This window comes from Pogona vitticeps, chromosome 1 (genome assembly GCF_051106095.1).
Source record: "Pogona vitticeps strain Pit_001003342236 chromosome 1, PviZW2.1, whole genome shotgun sequence".
NCBI classification, from domain to species: Eukaryota; Metazoa; Chordata; class Lepidosauria; order Squamata; family Agamidae; genus Pogona; species Pogona vitticeps.
The window spans coordinates 47,080,480-47,099,653 of NC_135783.1; the positions used below are offsets into that span (position 1 = coordinate 47,080,480).

At 43.7% G+C, this 19,174-nt stretch overlaps 1 protein-coding gene across 1 annotated transcript; it reads right to left on the reverse strand.

Moving 5' to 3' along the window:
- Positions 1-651: 651 nt before the first annotated feature.
- HSP90AB1 (heat shock protein 90 alpha family class B member 1) lies at positions 652-18,016 on the reverse strand. The gene is made up of 12 exons (XM_072991709.2): positions 17,736-18,016; positions 15,637-15,789; positions 12,377-12,583; positions 11,023-11,182; positions 9,192-9,325; positions 7,920-8,231; positions 6,658-6,823; positions 5,436-5,626; positions 4,743-4,890; positions 2,698-2,966; positions 2,255-2,588; positions 652-1,223 (listed from the first exon to the last, which is right to left on the reverse strand). Exons 2-12 carry the CDS (start codon positions 15,787-15,789, stop codon positions 1,114-1,116), a joined length of 2,184 nt encoding a protein of 727 aa, XP_072847810.1. The 5' UTR covers positions 17,736-18,016; the 3' UTR covers positions 652-1,113.
- Positions 18,017-19,174: the final 1,158 nt, after the last annotated feature.

Here is a 19,174-nt window from a genome sequence, read left to right on the forward strand (position 1 = left end):
GCTACTGCCTTCCTTCCAATGGGGCTTGAAACCCTAGTGTGTCCTAGAGCGTTGCCTGCATGAAGCACAGGCCAGTAAGCTGTCATTACAAAGATTTTGACTGTGGGAGTAATAGCAAGAAGAATACTGCAAATTAATAGTAATCTCAAAGGGCCTAGCTTCAAGAGTGGCAACTGAATGTCGATTTCTTCACTTCCAAAAAAATATTTAAGCCATTTCCCCCCATATCATTATAATAATGAGCCAGATGGCATCATTATTTGGTTCCACACTGCCCAAATTATGTTCAGTTCAACATTTCTGTTTCTGACAAGTCTCCTTATAACATCCAGCGTGTTGCATGGAATATCATTCATGTGCATTCTAATACATCTTGTTATTTAGGACCGTAGTTCCTTCTTCCTGCAGAACATGAGCAGAAAGATGTCACTGCTGCTTCACATTTTCAGGCAGGCTACTGAAGGAAAAGAAGACTTAACGGGGGGGGGGGGGCTTGCCCTGAGAGAACGGCTTGTTCTATTGCTGTATTAAAAAGCCTGGTGTAAATTTGAGAGCATTTGAAAACATCTTAACACCCAGGTCTGAAAAAAAAGGGAAGGTCAGTAAAATAAAGATGTTGTGTCCCTCGAATGAAATAAAAATGACACAATATTATTTCATTGTAAACCACATTCTGTTATTTTAATTCCAGTAAAACAAAACCAAATACAAACAGCCAAGGAGAGCACGTGTCCCTGCTCTGAAGAGAAAGGACTGCAGTGAAGGACGAAGGCAAAGAGTCAGCTCGCTGCTCTATTAATTAGCGGGAAGGGTATTTGCTTGTGTTCACCTCAGCTCTAGTGGCCCAAGAGAGGTAGGATAAAACCCTTCTCTCTTCTGGGGAGGAAACTAATCACCAGCGAACTGGTCCCTTTCCCCTTCAGCAGCATCTTCTAAACAAGCAGAAAGACAGACCAAAGAGGTGTGGGGGACCCTGCCACATTGGCTCTATAGGGAGCAGCAAAACACTGTGCTGAGATGTGCCACTGTTGGAGCCAGGCTTCCTGAGCAAGGCTGACAGTGCGAGGGGAGGGGGGAATATAAGACAACGGAGGGAAGGTGTCAGCACCCTCTTTAATCCACCTCCTCCATGCGTGATGCGTCCTCGTCTCCTTCTAGGGGAGGAATCTCTTCAGCGACAGCAGCACTGGGCTCTTCAGCAGCCACCTCATCTTCATCGATACCTACGAGGAAAATTACATAGGGGCAAGTCAGTTTGAGGCTATCCCACAGACGGAGTTGGGATGCATAAACACTTATTCCCTAATGGGGGATAAGCCTGCAAGAGTATGTAACTGGACTAACAGGAGAATGCCCCTTATGAAGGCACTGTAGGGATGCATCTGCAATTTAAAAACCAGAGTGGGCCAAAGTCCATCATTTTAAGATAGCGGTGCTTTGCATTTACATAGCACTTCAAAGAATAGTAAAAAATGCTTCATTCACACATTTGCTGCATCCACAGCACTTTCAGGAATGTGGGAACCGGCCTTTAACAATGGGAGAGTGTTGCAAATTGGTGCATGGAGAGGAAAAAATGTGAGAGAACAACAGGAAATTAATCTGAGCCAGGTCTCTCACTCTGTTATTCAGTCCACTAGGAGTTAGGCATCCTTCAATCTCGAAAGACTATGGTAACATGCTCTGTATGGAGGACTTGGAACAGCGTCTAGTGTGGCTGAGAAGGCCAATTCGAGAGTGATAATCCCTTCCACACTGAAGACAAATCCAATCTGTCCCATCCAGATCCCTGCTTTTGCTGCTTTTGCGACTTCCTCTTTTGCCTCGGCCTGCTGGACAAGGGTCTGCTCTTCAGAATTTTACCTGCCTGCAGTGCAGAACAGAGTTCTGTCTTGGTGCTCCTCACTGAACTTTTAGCTCCACAAATTCTTTTTACCAGATGCAGGCACTTCTCTCATCCCATTTAATTTAGACCTTTCCATTACCTGTGATATTCCCAACACCAGATCTACACGTCATCTTCTTTGCCCCAGGGGAGGGTTTCACCCTGATTTTAGAAGTCCACACCTGGGTGCGAAATGAGTCACGTCCCCCAACTCAAAGCGGCCTTCCTGATACCAGGGGTCCTGCTGCTCAACAAGTCTTGGGACTGAATGCATTGGGGCAAACGCACAACCCTTTTAAAACACTTTTCATTTGCCAAGTTCTCTCTCCATAAGGGCAGAAAGGGGAATCCTTGAGTCCAACAACTCACCTAGACCCAGCTTGATCATCCTATAGATACGGTTGGAGTGAGTCTGTGGGTCCTCCAAGGAGAAGCCAGAAGAAAGCAGCGCTGTCTCAAAGAGCAGCACCACCAGGTCTTTGACAGCCTTGTCATTTTTATCCACCTCAGCCTTCTGGCGCAAAGTCTCTACAATGGGGTGGTCAGGATTGATCTCCAGGTGCTTCTTGGCCATCATGTAGCCCATGGTGGAGTTGTCTCGCAAGGCCTGGGCCTTCATGATACGTTCCATGTTGGCTGTCCAACCATAGGTGCTGGTGACAATGCAGCAAGGGGACGAGACCAACCGGTTTGAGACTGTCACCTAGAAACAGGCCAGAAAATGTTAAGGAACAAATCCCTGGGGTTTTGTGAGGTAAGAGTACAGGGTGTGTTCTGAGAAACAAAAGGGGGCAGTAACAGAATGTGCTCACCTTTTCAACCTTCTTCTCCAGGATTTCTTTCATCAGCTTGCAAAGATTCTCAAACTTGGCTTTGCTTTCCTCCATCTTCTTCTTCTCATCTTCATCCTCAGGCAGTTCCAAACCTTCCTTGGTGACTGACACCAAAGTCTTTCCATCAAATTCCTTCAGCTGCTGAACGCTGTACTCATCAATGGGCTCTGTCATATACACCACCTCAAAGCCGCGTTTTTTTACACGTTCTACAAAGGCAGAGTTGGCTACCTGCTCCTTGCTTTCGCCTGCAACACAAGAGTTTGGGGACTAGGTAAAATCTAGCCACACAACAGGTTCTTTGAAAAATTCTATACTGTAGACCTACTTGAAAAATTAGCACTGTTCTAAGAGGCAAATGTCATTTTATTTTGACTTTGCTAATCCTTTACACTTGCAAGACCTTAGTTATCAATAAGTGTTCTAGTACAGTGGTTCCTCGACTTACAAACTTAATCCGTATTGGAATGGTGTTCATAAATTGAAGCATCATTTCCCATAAGAATGCATTGAAAACCGATTAATCCATTCCAGCTGAAGAAAAAAAAATTACCAAAAAAATAAAAAGAGCACAGCAAGCCCACTCTGTTGCTGAAGTTTAAGAAAAAAACCTCCAGAAACAAACACTAAAGCCACCAACACAGCACAGAAACATACCCGTCCCAGCCAAACCCCACCCAGAAGTTTTTTTAAAACAGCAGCTTACCTACACACACACACACACCAAAGCAGGAGGCTCTCCCAAGCCTCCAATGACACACTCTAACTGCCGAAAGTGAAAGAGCTACTGTACAAAGCAGCCTCGTCGCCACCTACAGTTAGAAATCTGAATTGCCCACCTTTTTTCTATTCGTAAGTGGAAGCTCAATTTGCAAGTCGAAGCAAAATGTTGCAACTGGAGCTGTTTAAATGTTTGTAAGTAGGGACGTTCGTAAGTCGAGGCACCACTGTATTCCATAACAGTACTTCCTTCTCTGAACATGAATCAGAAGTGTACCCATGAGCATTCAAAGCACCCAAAATTCCCCTGAGATTTTGCACATATAGACCAAAATATACTAGTTAACAGAAACAAGGAAGATACTCTGAGGTTTCTTCCTAGAAGTGGAGAGAAATAATGAATCCTTGTATAGTTTAGGTGTATCTGCATTACATAGAAACCTGAAATGTGATATGTATTAAAAATACAGTGATCACGAGAAAACAGGACAATTGTGCACCCAACTCAAAATGAGTAGCATTAAGTTACATGCGAACAAGTTGTTGTCAAGAAAAGGCACATCTAGGCTTATTGAATGCATGCTGAATTTCCTCCTTATGAATATGCATCACTTCCATAATTTAGACAGCATACATAATGAGCACATTATACTGTACTTTAGTTCGCAATTCTTTATCGACTTAGTAGGCAGTAAATCCCAATAAGCACAGTGGGATTAACTTCTGAATAAATATTTATGTGACTGCACTGTCAGGGAAACTGGAAGAGTGTGTTTCTACTTCTTGTGATATGTATGAGGAATTTGCCTGGAGTTCAAAATTTTGCAATGGAACATACTACATGTTGAAGGAAAGACAGAAGCTGAAAGCCTCCTGAAAAACCTTTCTTACAGACCTAATTACAATTGTTTAAAACCTCTTACCTCAAGCCTCTGAAGTTGTTACAGTTAGAAATTGTTTCTTCAGATATCTATACATACGACTCTCCTTGCCCTTGCTTTTCTGCCTCATCTAGGGAGGGAGGGTGCCTTATGAAGACCGGTTGACTAAAAGCAGACATGGGCTGACTCAATGTTGTCTCTGGGAACTTGGCAAGCCAAGGGTAGGGAGTTTGATTCTCTACTGTGCCTCCCTGACAAGGACTGTACATAGGGTCCCTACCAGCCCTGCAGTTCTAAGATCATAATTAAAACAACAGAGCTGCAAAAACATGTCCCTTTCTTTGTCTGCTCAAGCCTATCATAATTCCTTTGTGAATTGACAGGTTTAAAAAGATCTTGCTCTGCTAAAGCAATGTCACTCACCAGTGATGTAATAGATACTCTTTTGATTGTCCTTCATGCGGGATACATACTCTGAGAGAGAGTTCATCTCATCCCCAGAGTGTGATGTGTGGTAGCGCAATAGTTCTGACAGGCGTTTTCTGTTGGCCGAGTCCTCGTGGATCCCAAGCTATAAGGACAGATGAGGGTTTATATGCATCTACAATGAACTACAGATTACAAGTGTATTGTAGCTATATCTTTTGAAAAGGTCCATCTTCTTCCCTCTACACGAGAAGTTAAAACTAATTTTACAACACATTTGCCCTGCAACAAGTTCAGGGCATAAAAATAATTTTAGAACCAGCCATGGAAGAAAAAGACTATTTCAACAGTGAACATGTTCAGCTGGATCCCCTGGTCTTTCCCTATTATTACTACCATCTGAACATTTCCTTCTGTAGTTTACATGATAAGGATATTGAACTTATCATTCTTACTGTGAAAGACTAAGAATCTTGATCACCTGAAATTACTGCTTTGTCTTGCTCTACATTCCTTGGTAGATATTGAGGAAATCATAAGGATTAGGAAATGTGTTATTTGGAAGATAAAAAAAACTAATTCATAGAAATGTGAGACAGCTGATGCTGATATGTTCAAAATAGTGCACAAATTCTGCCAAGTCAGAATTGCTGTGCTACTCCAGTTGCAACACAGAGAGCGAGCTCTCACCTTGAGGTTTTTGGAGAAGGCTTCATAGAATTTCTTGTAGTTCTCTTTGTCCTCCGCCAGCTCTGCAAAAAGTTCTAGGCATTTCTTCACAATGTTCTTGCGAATCACTTTGAGAATCTTGCTCTGCTGCAGCATCTCACGGGAGATGTTCAATGGCAGGTCCTCAGAGTCCACTACACCCCGGATGAAGTCTGAGTTCCCAAAGTACAGACATGTAATCAGTAACTGAAGTGGTTATTGCTATCATTCCAGGAAGGATGGAAATTCTCTGTTTTTTCTGTGAAATCTGATTATTACTGCTGAGGTGGTCTCTCTTCCCTAAAAATACCTTTCACAGAGTTCACCTTTGCTCATGTTTGGTACATGGCTAGAAAGAACTGGCTTCCCACATACAATCATATTGGCTAGAAGCTTAGAATGCAATTTTGAGGGGGGTTTGTTTCGATTTTCCTTGGAATTGTGCTGTTTGATTCCTCTGCTTGAGTCTACCTGGAGCTAGAGGATCTGCTGTTTAGGCATTTTCAAAAGCATGGATGTTTGTGTGATCTGAATAGCAATGGCCAAGTGGCTACAGAAAGCTCAGTGGGAGGGTGGCATTGCCACTAAGTGGGAGAGTGAAGCCAGATGATTTAGTGGAACAGAACAGAATATCATTTTTAAACAAGAGGCTCAAAAGGGAATGCACACCTCAGCCTTCCAGAAGGAACAGTGCAAACTGAGCCACATAAATGGAGGATGACATTATTTATATTGTATATTCAGCTAAAAACAAAGGCTACGATGTTCAAATTAGTTTGGTAGTTTCCTGAGAGGCATCTTGTGTGGAGACAACAGGAAGGGAGAATGCCAGGCCCCTAATGCCTTGCAGCTCCCACAAAGCTTAGCACTTCCCAGCCACTTCCTCCATTTTCATGGAGACGCACGTTCAAGACAAGAGCCTTTCCTCCTCAGCTTTAAGTGATTAAAACACCTGTGAGGATTCTGGCTCCTTGGCTAAAGCCCCAAACAGTTGGGCTGGGGGAATTCCTGCAGATGTCTGGGAGCTGTAGTCCAAAAAATGCAAAAGCCCCATGCTTGCTCTCACATCATGTCTGACAACCTACTTTCTTCTTGATGCTGGGGTTACTGGGATACTGAAATAACAGAGATCACTCAGGGCTGGGAAAAGCAAAAACACTTGATATCTTAGCTGGCCTAGGGAGGAAATAGAGAAGGATCTTACTCAAATACTCTGGGATGAGTTCGTCACAGCTGTCCATGATGAAAACACGCCTGACATAGAGCTTGATGTTGTTCTTCTTCTTCTTGTTCTCAAAGAGGTCAAACGGGGCCCGGCGTGGGATGAAGAGAAGTGCCCGGAATTCCAGCTGGCCCTCCACAGAGAAATGCTGTGTAGTTTGGGAATATTATGGGAGCTAGTTAGTAACCAGTTAACATTTGGAGGAAGAATTTGTCCCTTTAGGGGCTGGCAATAAAGGTGACCACAAACAATTCTCACCCCTGCTGGAAAGAGACCTCTGGCCCAGCCTGCTAGGTTACAGGACCGTTTCAAGAGGCACCTGCGGAGCCCTCTGAAAAGTCACTCTCTTGGACTACCACCTCTATATCCTCAACTGGCATGGTCATGCTAGCTGGGTGACTCTGGGAGGTACAGTCCAAAGAACTAATTTTCCTAAACTCTGCCTGCATGCTGTGATTCTCTGCACCGCTTATGGATTGTCCGGTTATGAGTTCTGAGCTGGTACTGAGTTCCACAGGTACCGTTTTTCTCACTGGCAGGAAAACAGGCTAGCCCTGCACAACATCAACTGTTCATAAATCACAGGGGGAGAGTGTGGAACCAGTCAACCTCACACCTGTTTCTACCATGTCATTCTCAAGATACCGAAAGTGTTTAGCACAGATAATTAGAAAACATAGATAATTTCTTCCCTTCCAGAATATGTGTTATCCACATGCTGCTTATTCTCTTCAGGGAACCTAGTGAACACTCGGAAATATGGTAAACTGCAGGCAAAAAGAAAAAGTAAAGGTGGAACTGAGAACCAAACAGAAGAGGAAACCCTGTAATTCTGGGTCTTAGAATGGCTTAAGGGGAAAAAATGCAAGAGGTATTTCATAAGAGAACCCATAAGCCCATATACACTTCTATCCTTCCATCCAGCAAGCAGGTGTTCATGGGCACAAGGCCAGGCACCAACAACCATGATGAAATTAACAACACAGAACAAGGAACAGTATACTAAATTATGGATCTACAGGCTATTCCTTCCATGGAAAGATCTCATGTATTCCCTTCATGCAAGTATCGACTCTTTTCCTAATAAGTGCCCTGTTCCACTAGAATGTAGTGCTCACACCGACGGGACACATCTGGTTGCTATTGCAAAATCTGTAACATTTTTACTGGCCTTTTTCCAAAACTGGGGCCCAGGTACAGATCAGCTGAAAAGTATCCATCTCCCTCCACCCCAGTGCTCTCACCTTGACAGCCAGGTGGTCCTCCCAGTCATTTGTGAGACTCTTGTAGAACTCGCCATATTCCTCCTGGGTGATGTCATCCGGGTTGCGGGTCCAGATGGGCTTGGTCTTGTTCAGCTCCTCCTGGTCAATGTATTTTTCCTTGATCTTTTTTGTCTTCTTCTTTGATTTGCCGCCTTCCTCTTCCTCATCCGAGCCCACATCCTCAATCTTGGGTTTCTCCTCATCCTTGGGGGCTGCCTCTTCGTCCTCTTTCTCCGCCTTTTCCTCTTCCGCCTCGTCGTCACTGATTTCCTTCTCACGCTCCTTCTCTAGCTGCAGGGAGAAGGGAAGCACTGTATCAGGGGCTTACGATCAGTCAGATAGAAAGGAAAAGGCTGTCCATAGCTGAGGTACACTATGAGGAAAGTGGGGCCTGCAACGAATTCTATAATTTTCACGAAATCATGGAACATTAATAATGAATGTCTGTTAAAGAATTTGCTTTAACAGTCATGTTTTCCAAATCTGCTCCTGTACTGCTGACAGGAAGCAATGGGAGAAGAAATGAGAACAAGGAGTTGGGAGGAATTGTAACTTCCAATCAGTTCTAGTAATTGAAAAAACATTTGGGTTCAGATCTTTTTATTCCAGTTCTACGTGCTTTGTCCCAAATTCTGGTTGATGGATCCAAGAGGTCTAATGAAACACAAAATAGATACCATAGGCCCTAGGTATGCCCATACCTGGTCTCCAGTATACTTGCTTCACAAAAAATGCTCGTCAGGCGTCTGGGAAAGGGTTACTCTGACTAAGGGAGACAGGGAAGAAACTTGCCCTTCCCCATCTCAGGTAACAATCTGAACAGAAGACACGCCTGCACGTGGAAGTTATCAATGTGACAGAAGACTCTAAAAAGCCAAGGTTCCCAAGCGCGCGGAGAGACTCCATGCTTAAACTTGTCTCATCAGACAGTTGTTCTTTACCTGTTCATAATGGCAACAGGCTAGCCCTCTCCCTCTCCACATGCATGCAAACTCTTTTCTAGACATCTCCACATAGCTTTTAATGACTGCACCTTTCCTTGCGGAGAGGCTTAACAGGATTCCTTACCCTGAAAGTGTACAAATCAGATGACCTGGAGAAGGGTAAAACCTGCGGCAGTGAAAAAGCTACCACCTCTGCTTAGAAGGTGTTCCAAGAGGCTATGGAATGGCTACCACAATATGCCTAAAGGCAGCTGTGAGAATTAATCCCTCTTGACTTGGGCTTGAACAGCTCCCCTTGTATACCTACGTAGAGGGTGATGGGATAGCCAATGAACTGAGAGTGCTTCTTCACCACTTCCTTGATACGACGTTCCTCTAGGTACTCTGTCTGATCCTCCTTCAAGTGTAAGATCACTTTAGTGCCACGCCCAATGGGCTCACCTGAAATGCAGTACAGAAGAAAGGAGTTTTTACTAGAGGTGCAAACATTGTACTGTTCATTATGGCCAACGGATGAGGTCAGAACTACTATAAGCTAGGACAGTGGTTCCCAACCTTAGGAGCCCAAAAGCCCCAGCCATTTTCACCAATAATGAAGGATGTAGGAGATATGATCCCCAAAACTGAGGACCTACAATTAGGAATTGTTGATCTAAAACTCATGTGCCCTCGACACATCAAGACAAGTCATAGTTTTGTCTTTAAAATAGAGAGCCGTCTTAATACCGATAGCCAAAGTCAGTATCTCCGGCAGGTGGACCAGATGACGCCGAGCCAGTAGTAAGACAAGCTGGTAACCAGTTTGTTGCATCTAGATTACTGAGTTTTTGTGTTTCTAAAATAGCAAGTTTCATGCTCTGGGACTCATGTTTAGACTAAGAATTCCATCTTTTTTCTGAGAGATGCATTTCCAAAAACAAACAAACAAACAAAAAACAGGTCCAGTCCAGCTAAACTGAATTCTAGCTCAGTCTGGCTGCAGTGAATGTACCCAACTAATGACAAGAAGCTTCCACCACCCTGCTTTCAGGTGGGCAGACTCCACCTCCCTTGAGCTACACAAGTGCCTACAGTAAATGCTTACGAAAGTGACAGTAGATTAAAACAGCTATAAAAGAAATAGAAAGGGAGAGAAATGCAAGGGATAAAGAACATGAGGTAACAAGATTTAAGTAATTAATTCTTTATGGAGAAACAAAAGCCTCTGTTACTATTTCAATTCTCACAAAGCCAGGAATAGTGTGGGTATACCACACACAAACATACATACACACATGCACAATGGAAAACAAACGTATTCTATCAGCTCTGCTGATAAGACGAGCTCTTGTCAAGCTTCTCTTTCATCTGTTGCCAGACAGGAGCTATTTCAGCAGGCAAGGACTCAAGATGACGGGATGAAGTGCCATTTCAGCAACTCTGCTGAGAGATCAGCTCCATCAGGATCCTCTCCTCCTCCTATTCTTTCCAGCTGGTCACCCCTCCCTAATTACTGCTGTTTTTAAAATGCTGCTATGGTTTGCTTTTTTAGCTCTTTCCTCACTACTACCCCTTCTCTTTCTGACATGGCTTTTAGACTGTAAGCTTTGGGGCACGAGTGGCCTTGTTTTTATTTATGGTATGTAACCTGATTTGGAACCTTTTCTAGATAAAGAATGGGGTGAAAATGCTTCAAATAAGTTAACACTTTGGCTGAGAACAGCTTTTAGCACTGATAACAAAAACTGCTTGCTTTTTTTTAAATGACATATAATGACTTCTTACAGTTCAAAGTGCCTTTGAACAAAATAATACTGATGTGAACATCTCCCATGCACTGTAACTGACGTTCTGCTACTCCTGATTTAAGACAATTATGAAATACCTTTGTTCAGAATTAATCCTTTAAGGGATAAATGTCAGCTGTAATAGACCACCAAAGATTCAAACTACAAAGGGGTATTATAAAGTTCTATAGTGCTCCGAGGACTTTAAGTGTCATACTTTAGATCTTTACTAAAGTATGACACTTTAGTAAAGTGTCATACCTTACTAAGTATGATGAAATTAACAATGATGAAATTAACAACACAGAACAAGGGACAGTATACAAGGGACAGTATATCTTTTCCTCTGGGTCATATCAAACCACTACATACCATGATCAGTTCTAACAGTGAAGGAGCCTCCTGCAGAAGACTCCCAGGCATACTGTTCATCGTCATTGTGTTTCGTGATGACCACAACCTTCTCAGCCACAAGGTAAGCAGAGTAGAAACCCACACCAAACTGCCCAATCATGGAGATGTCTGCACCAGCCTGTGAAAGGAAAGGAAAAAACGACATGTCTAAAAACAAATACAGTATAAGTAACTGCAAGCCCACACATATACACACTTCTATGTGCCCTGAAGTGATGTTTTAAGAATGGGGAGCTGATACAAAATACACAACATTCAGGTCAGATAATCTTTATACTGAATTGTTTCTGTTTTATTTTTAACAGGAGGAGGGCAAGATACTTACACATAACTTAGGGGCAAAGCCACTCCTGTGAGAACAGAGTAAGCACACATTCACACTGGGTACACATAATTTAGTATCTTGGAGCACCAGTTTGAGTAATTTTTTTAAAATTAAGTTCCTAACCCTTAAGATCACAAAGATGAACTTCTGTATGCTGCCAATGGCTAAATCTCAAACTTAAGAGACCGAGCAGTATTTCCAGGGGTTAAAGATGTGTGACAATCTAAACAGCTCGAAGCTCCTCTTCATCAGAATGTCTTGTGCTAAATGGTTAATTTGTCTAAGCTGAGCGCATACTGTATATAAATATACATAGAAACAAAGTTCTCTTGCTAAGGAGTCTGAATTGATTTAGTCAAGAATAAGACTTCTGAAAATCATCTAATCCACCTGGATTTCCAAGTGTTAGTTTAATTACAAGAGGTCCAGTTTGCTATCTCAGATGAATGCCAAGTTCAGACATGTCCCTCCTCAGTCCCTCACCTTTCAGTCCTCTCAACCCCCCCTGCTACCCAAGACTTCTTGTAGAACCAATGATTCCCTACCTTCTCCTGCCCTGTTGTCCTTGGGCCCCCCATTTCCATGTTCCCTCCCTCTCCTGCCTGTTTTTTTTTAAGCCCCAACCCTCCCAGATGTTCTTACCCCTTGGCATTCATGTCTCCTTTAGTACTCTTCTACCCACTTCTACTTCCCGGGAAATGGTGGACAGAGCTTTACTTGCAGCAGCCCACCTTTTGCTAAGAAGGGAATTCAGGTGACAATTAAGTTTTAAGTTATTTAGATGCAGAGATCTGAATTTATATATATGGTGAGTATGGCAGTGGCAATACCAGCTGGGGATGGTGGGAGCCGGAGTACAAAAAATGTAACTTTTCCAAACTCTGGTTAAAAACATTGTGCAGTATTTGGTACCGTTTAAGGAAGAGAAGGGCCCAGCCACTGTGGATGCTGTGACCCCACTAAACATTCAGGTAGCCAGACACACACCTGCAAGGCTTCCATAAAAGCTTTGGTGCCAGACTTGGCAATGGTGCCCAGATTGTTGATAAGGTCTGCTTTGGTCATCCCAATGCCAGTGTCTATCAGTGTCAGGGTACGGTCATGGGGATTGGGAATGATGTCTATCTTCAGCTCCTTTCCACTTTCCAGTTTGGAAGGATCTGTTAGACTCTCATAACGAATCTTGTCCAGTGCCTAGAGAGACCAGAAAAAAATAGATTAGAATGAGAGCTCTCCTCACAAATCTCATGTCCGTTCAGAGACCTCCTTTAATTCTCCTTCTGAAGAAAAGGGTACCTACTAGAAGATATGAAAATCGGGACCTTAGTGCTACAGGCTAAAGATCTGCAGGCCTTTGTTCAGGGGCAGAAACTTATTTACAAAGGGTCAAGTTTAACCACTCACGGAATCCCGTGTCTGTTTGGATGCAGCCTTTCTCCAGCTCGGCCATTCTCAACCTTTTTGTGACCACCTCCATAAACACAGTATGAAAGAAATACAGGGCGAATCAAGATTGTATAAGTTGCATAAGGGTGCCTGCTAGAGGAGGCAGGACGTTGAATCACAGATCAAACTGCCAGTTCATGCCCATCTCTAGTCAGAACTGATTTAAAGTCCTAGGGCTTAGACATGCGAGATGTTTCAGTAGTGGCTTCAACAGACCCACCCCACCTTCAACCCATGGCTAAGCAGGAATTTGCACCTCAGTCTCCTGAGTCCTAGCCTATCATCACTACACCACATTTAGTGCCAGTCTTTCAGGTAGCCTAGTTAAAATCAAAACTGAATGCAAGCACCTATTCAGCACATAAAACAGGCTTGTAAATAAGCTTAATAAAGTTATTAGTCTCCAAAAAAGGTTTTGTTAGCTTGTCATGGGCTGGAAAAGGAGAATTCTGTTCCTCTTTTGGTGGTCCACTCAGCTTCTTTAGTAGGAGGAGTGGACAGAGGTAAATCCCAGCATGCAGTTTCTCATCACTTACAGGTACAAGGAGTCAGGCTGGTCTAAAAATTTTCACTTACATTTTAAAACAGAATGAGTGCTTCTCTGTTGAAGACAGGAAGTGAAAGACTGCATTTTTGTAGCAATATATAATATTTTTTTCAGGCCCTTTATTATCAATGCAACATAATGGCAAGGTGGCTAGTATGAGTTTAACAGAGGAATGGCACAGCAGACAATAGACCACTTTGCTATTTTAACAGTATCACATTTTAAAACTGATTAAATTGTATCATAAAATTGTATCATAAAGTTGCAAATACATTTGTTTTAAAATCTGTTATTTTTAAATCTATCACTTGTGTAATATTTAGCAATATTCTGCTGCAATTGTACATTTAATACTCGGGTCTAGACACCAGAAAAGTATTGAAAGGGCAGGAAACTAGCCTTCAGCTACAATAAATGCTGTCCTGTACAACAATCATCCTGTTATGTCCACCTTGTCCATGCTGGGTCCTGTAGTCTTCTCCAACCAGGCAGCCTCCAAATGCATTGGATTACAACTCCCATCAATCTCAGTTAGTCAAGTCATTGGCTGTAATCCAACACATGTAGCACAGAATAAGACTGGGAGAGGATGGTATAGCACATGAAACTTTTATGTGCTTTAACTATGAGAGTTGTACCATTTGTTCCACTTTCCAAATTATGAGCATTTGCTTATTGTGAATAAAAGAGCGAATTTTCCTTCCTATTATGAATTCTGACCAATTGCTATCAGACTTTGCTTCTGGAGAATTCTGGGCATTCAGGTGCCTCTAAATCAGTGGTTCCCAACCTTGGATACCCAGATGTTCTTGGACTCCAACTCCCATCACTCTTGGCCAGCACACTTCTGGGGGGGTTTAGTTCAAGAACACCTACAGACCCAAGGTTGGGAACCACAGACCTATAGGATGCAACAGGAAGAAGCTTTGACCACTTCATGTTTCTGGGATGAGAGGTGGAAGCACAAGAGTTATGGAACTAAGAGGTAAAGTAAAACCAACAGCAGTCACACTGGCAAAAGATGCAGCCTGCCAAGTGGTACAAAACCCCCATTTTACACTGCACTCATAGTCATGCCTACTCATAAGTAAGCTCCCATCAAGTGCACTATCTGTGATTTTGGATTAACATTACTTTTCAGGAAAGGGGGTGAGGCTCTAAGGGGGGGGATGTCTTTCAGCCTGAAGGACAAATTCATTTTGGTTAGATGTTGGGGGGAAGTAAAAGTACAAGTACATCTTAATTTAATGCAAATGCAGGAGCAGGTGATACCCTTAATCAACCATTAAGAATATAAACTGAATGTAAAGAATATAAACTTCAACTGAAGACCAATGTGAGTTCTGAGACATCATGGACTCTTGACATCAAACAAGCAGTACTGCATGCTAAAACTATTTATCTGGCGTTAATTAGGCTTAATTTGCCTGTTCCTTGTGGTTTAACTAAATTCCTAATCCGAACTCTGTTAGAGGCAGGCCATGTTAACTGGGCAGTCTTCCCTCCTCCAACTAAAGAAAAACTCTGAGTTTCAAAAGGCAAAAAGGGAGATGGAGGGCCTTGCAGATTGCCTATGACTGTCCTGAGCCTGAAACCAACATGCACACTGCAGCTATTTCCATCTAAGAAGCTTACCTGGTCTGTACACTATCAGCCATATGAATCTGGGACATTAAAAACAGAACATAAGTTTGGAATTGCCCACAAGAACTTGATGCACAGCCTTAAAGAAGATGATTTATCATCAAAAGCTTGCTATTTGTTTTTGTTTTGTTTTTGTTATATATTCTGAATGGTCAATTAAAGGCATCATCTCCTTCTGCATCTGTATTGTTTCCATGACCATGCAGTCTTTTCCTGATTTTTCCCTTAATTTAATGCATTTACTGCTAGTAACAGAATCTTAGGAGAGGAATTTAGAATGGGGGAAAACTTGTACAAAACCACTAAACAAACACGGGGAAGGAGTGTAACCTTAAGTGAAACTTCAGGGCACTGGATTGTGTATCCAGATAACTGGATTCTGCTCAGGAACTGAGATTCCCTGCCCCTAATATACAGCATTGCAACCTTAATTGTAAGTTTTTAGCATATAGCCAAGTATATTGGTATCCCTCATTGTTCAGGAAACACATGAAGTACCAAGGAGAATCCTGGGTTAAATAACCACTTTATATTCTGAATTTCAGACAGTCTGTTCCTAGGATTACTTCCCCCTTACTACTCCCTCCCATATCAGGCTCACCATACTTACATCAGAGGCATTAGAAATTATCTCCCGCATAAATATTTCCTTGTTGGAGTAAAAAGTGTTGATGATCAGGGACATAAGCTGGGCAATCTCTGCCTGGAAGGCGAAAGTCTCCACTTCTCCCTCCTCTTCGCCATGATGGATTTCTTCAGGCATCTGGAAGACAGCTCAGGAGATCAATATTTGGTAACTGCTGAAGATCACACAATAACACATACCACATATTCACAAGCATCTTTACATAACTGCAGCTTTCTTTACACATTCCTGAAGCATGTAAAACCACAATCATTGAGGGAAGCATGCTAGGCCCACACCCACACTCCCTATGCCTTGTTGCTCTTGATGCCTGGAAGCAACAGTTTGAAGCAGATGAAGCTTGTGTGCCTAGGTAGCCTCTTGAAATGCAACCTTGCAAGTTCAGGATGGAAAGAATGTAAAGCAGAATAGTAGCTTGCTACTACTACACAGCAGAAACAGGTACATCTATACAGCTTATATTGTCATTTGAGCTGACACATTCACAGACCATTCCAAGTAGAGATGTGTAAATCTACAAAACTTAACTCTGGTTGCATTTCTTAGATTCCCACTTCAGCCAAATCTCATCCTGGATCCATACTGGTTTGCAAGAGATTTTCCTTAGTAGACACTTGTGATTTTTTAAAAAATACACAATTTCTCCTCAAGTTATTATATGCATTTTTCATAGCCTAAAAGTGTGTCTATTTTTCAAACGTGTGAGGTTTTGCGTTCATTTCTCTGGACTGAAAAACACACTGTATGCCTCACAAATGTATGGATTTCTAGGGCAAATGATATTCCACCCTACTGCGAGTGTTGGGAGGTGCAAAATGGGTATCTTTATATGGAAGAAACGATGTCAAACCTTCCTTTCCCATTTAAAGCTCAAAACTAGATTTGATTATTGGTCTTGGGGCAAATTATCTTTTTGTTTTTTTTGCTAAAACAAGGATTTATTGTCTACTTATCAGGTATTATATCCATCTCTCCAAGTAGGACTTGAGACAGCTACTAATCTTAGTAGAAAAAATTCACAGATAAATGAAACTGTTATATTACTGTAAGGTGTTTTGCACTATTACATGTCCTCAGGACCTCAACTCCAGTTTTAATTATTTATTTTACTCCTATTCAGCTCCAACTGAAACGTCTGTTTCAGACAAGGGCGAGGAGTAATACCAGTTTAAGCTTAAAACAAGACCAACTTCGAGGTCAGAGTTTCCAATACATAACGAACGAGCTGTTCCGTCGTTTTGTTATCGCTTGAAATAAACCCATAGCAGCTTCTCACGACCAGCAAGAATAAGGACCTTTTCTCTTCCGAGACAAAACGGAACCCAGCACGCGAGAGCCATTGTTGGATTGGCGACCTGCCATTTACGCCATGCGTGCCAACGACTCCCCTCCCCCTCCGATCCGGATTTTTAAAGAGCATATTTTTTTAAAAAAAGAGTTTGCCGTCCACAGACCGATTGGGAGAGGCAAGTCTGAAGGGTGTTGTTGCTGTTATTATTTTTATTAATCCCTGCTGGTGGGGAGCAAGACAATCGCCAAGGCCCAGCCACGAGGCGTAGGCAGAAGGAGCCGAGGGCGGGAGAAGGGCTGCGGCCTGCAGCCTCCAGAGACCAGGGGAGCCACGGGGAGCCGAGGATGGAGGGGCCGTGGGAAAGCGCCGACTCCCGGCCTCCCGCGGGCCCGCCTCCGCTGCTGTGGAGGGCCCGCCCGCCACCTCTAATCTGCGCAAGGCCGGGGTTGGAGGCCGCCCCCCCCCCCCAGCGCTCCCTGTGGCTGGGATCGTGCCCGTGGAGGTCGGGGGATCCTAACGCAAGATTGTGTTCCGCGGGGGCTGGGATACCGGCAGGGGGGTGGGACCCTGCGCCCAACGGCCTCATGTCGGAGGCGCATGGCTCCCAGCGCTAAGCAGGCGTGCTTCCCTCTTTTCCTACCCGGCGGAGACCATCATGTCGTCCCAGGGCATCGCTCGGGGTGGGGGGTGGGCGGGGGAAATAGAAGGCGAGCCAAGGGCGGTCTGGCTAAACATTCGCCCGAGTTGTGTGAGATCCAGGACCCCCACTTACGTTGATCGATCGCGGGAGATGATCCTCAAAAAGACGGCCTGAATGCTCAGCAGAGATCGCGGCACAGCCAGAAGAGGAGAAGGGACGGCCTCTTCCACTCCTATATAAGGGGGGGGGAACTGGGACTGAAAGCCGGTCGGTCGCCTCTTCACTCCTTCCGCCTTAAAAGGGTCGGGCTCGCGCGGGCCAGGCAGGCCTCGTTCTGTCTCCCTGGTGACGCCGCTGTTTCCCGGGAGACCTTTTGGAGGGGTGAGTGGGAGAGAGACGGTACTCCTACGGCAGCGGCAGCGCCCCCTTCGCCCATCTGGAGTGTGGGGTGAGGGAGTGTCTTCCCGTATTTCTGGGAAGGTTACATTTTTGGTGAAATATCGCCCAGTTAATCCATTATCTATACTGTAATCAGTTTCTACTAGAGTCTATCATCCTTACATCTCTTCTGTATCGTTCTGTAGTACTGTATATTGTTTCCACCTTTTTATTTTATCCTGGTCTGATAGTATGTTGCCCACTGATCTTTTAGCACAGTGGTTCTTAACTTGGGCAATAATGCCCCCCAGGGGGTGATTTCATTTTTCAGGGGGGCAGTAGAATGAAAAGGGGCAGTGTGGGGGCGAAAGAACAGAAAGGGGGCGGTAGGGGGGTGCTGGAGCGAGCCAAACCTGTGAAGGCGACTGCAGCCGCAATGCTGGCAGTAGATCCGGTGCTGCTGCTGCTGCCGCCAGACGATCCCGCTCTTTCTACCTGCCACGTCTCGCCTTTCTCCTTTAGGGGAGCACTGAGTGTGGATCGGGTGGAAGGAAAGGGTCTCCTGGGTCCTCATCCTCGCCCCGTGAAGCGCTGCCTCGCACCCGGGTGGGGAGGGAGACAAGGTAGGTAGGTAGGTAGGTAGGTAGGTAGGTAGGTAAGATATCACCTCAGGGAGGGGGGCGACGATAACTTCCTCAATGGCTCAAGGGGGCGTTTCTTTCAAAAAGGTTAAGAACCACTGTTTTAGCATTCCTAACTTAGATTTAAATTACCCATTCATTTTTTTAGATCTTACAAAAGAGCTCCTTTTCCCTCTTCCATTCTGTTTCTTTGCACAGGTCACTGTAATAGTTACCTTTGTCTCTACATGATAGTTATCGAACAGTTGCATTTAGGAATCTGTATAATAGGACAATCTTTATATAGCATAATTATTGACCACAAATCAGACCTTGGGAATGGCCTTACATAGAAAACTGTTTCAAATCATTGTGGACACTCTGCACATGATCTGAAAGCTGCCATTCTGGGGGATTACAGGACAACAATCCAGAGAGAGACAGCTGGGATAAAATATAGACATATGTTTAAAATCCTTCTCAGTGGACTCAATATAAGCCAAAGTTTCTTAGGCCACTATAAAATGTAAAATATTGTTATACAGTATCTGCTGAAATTCCTAGCTACATTTC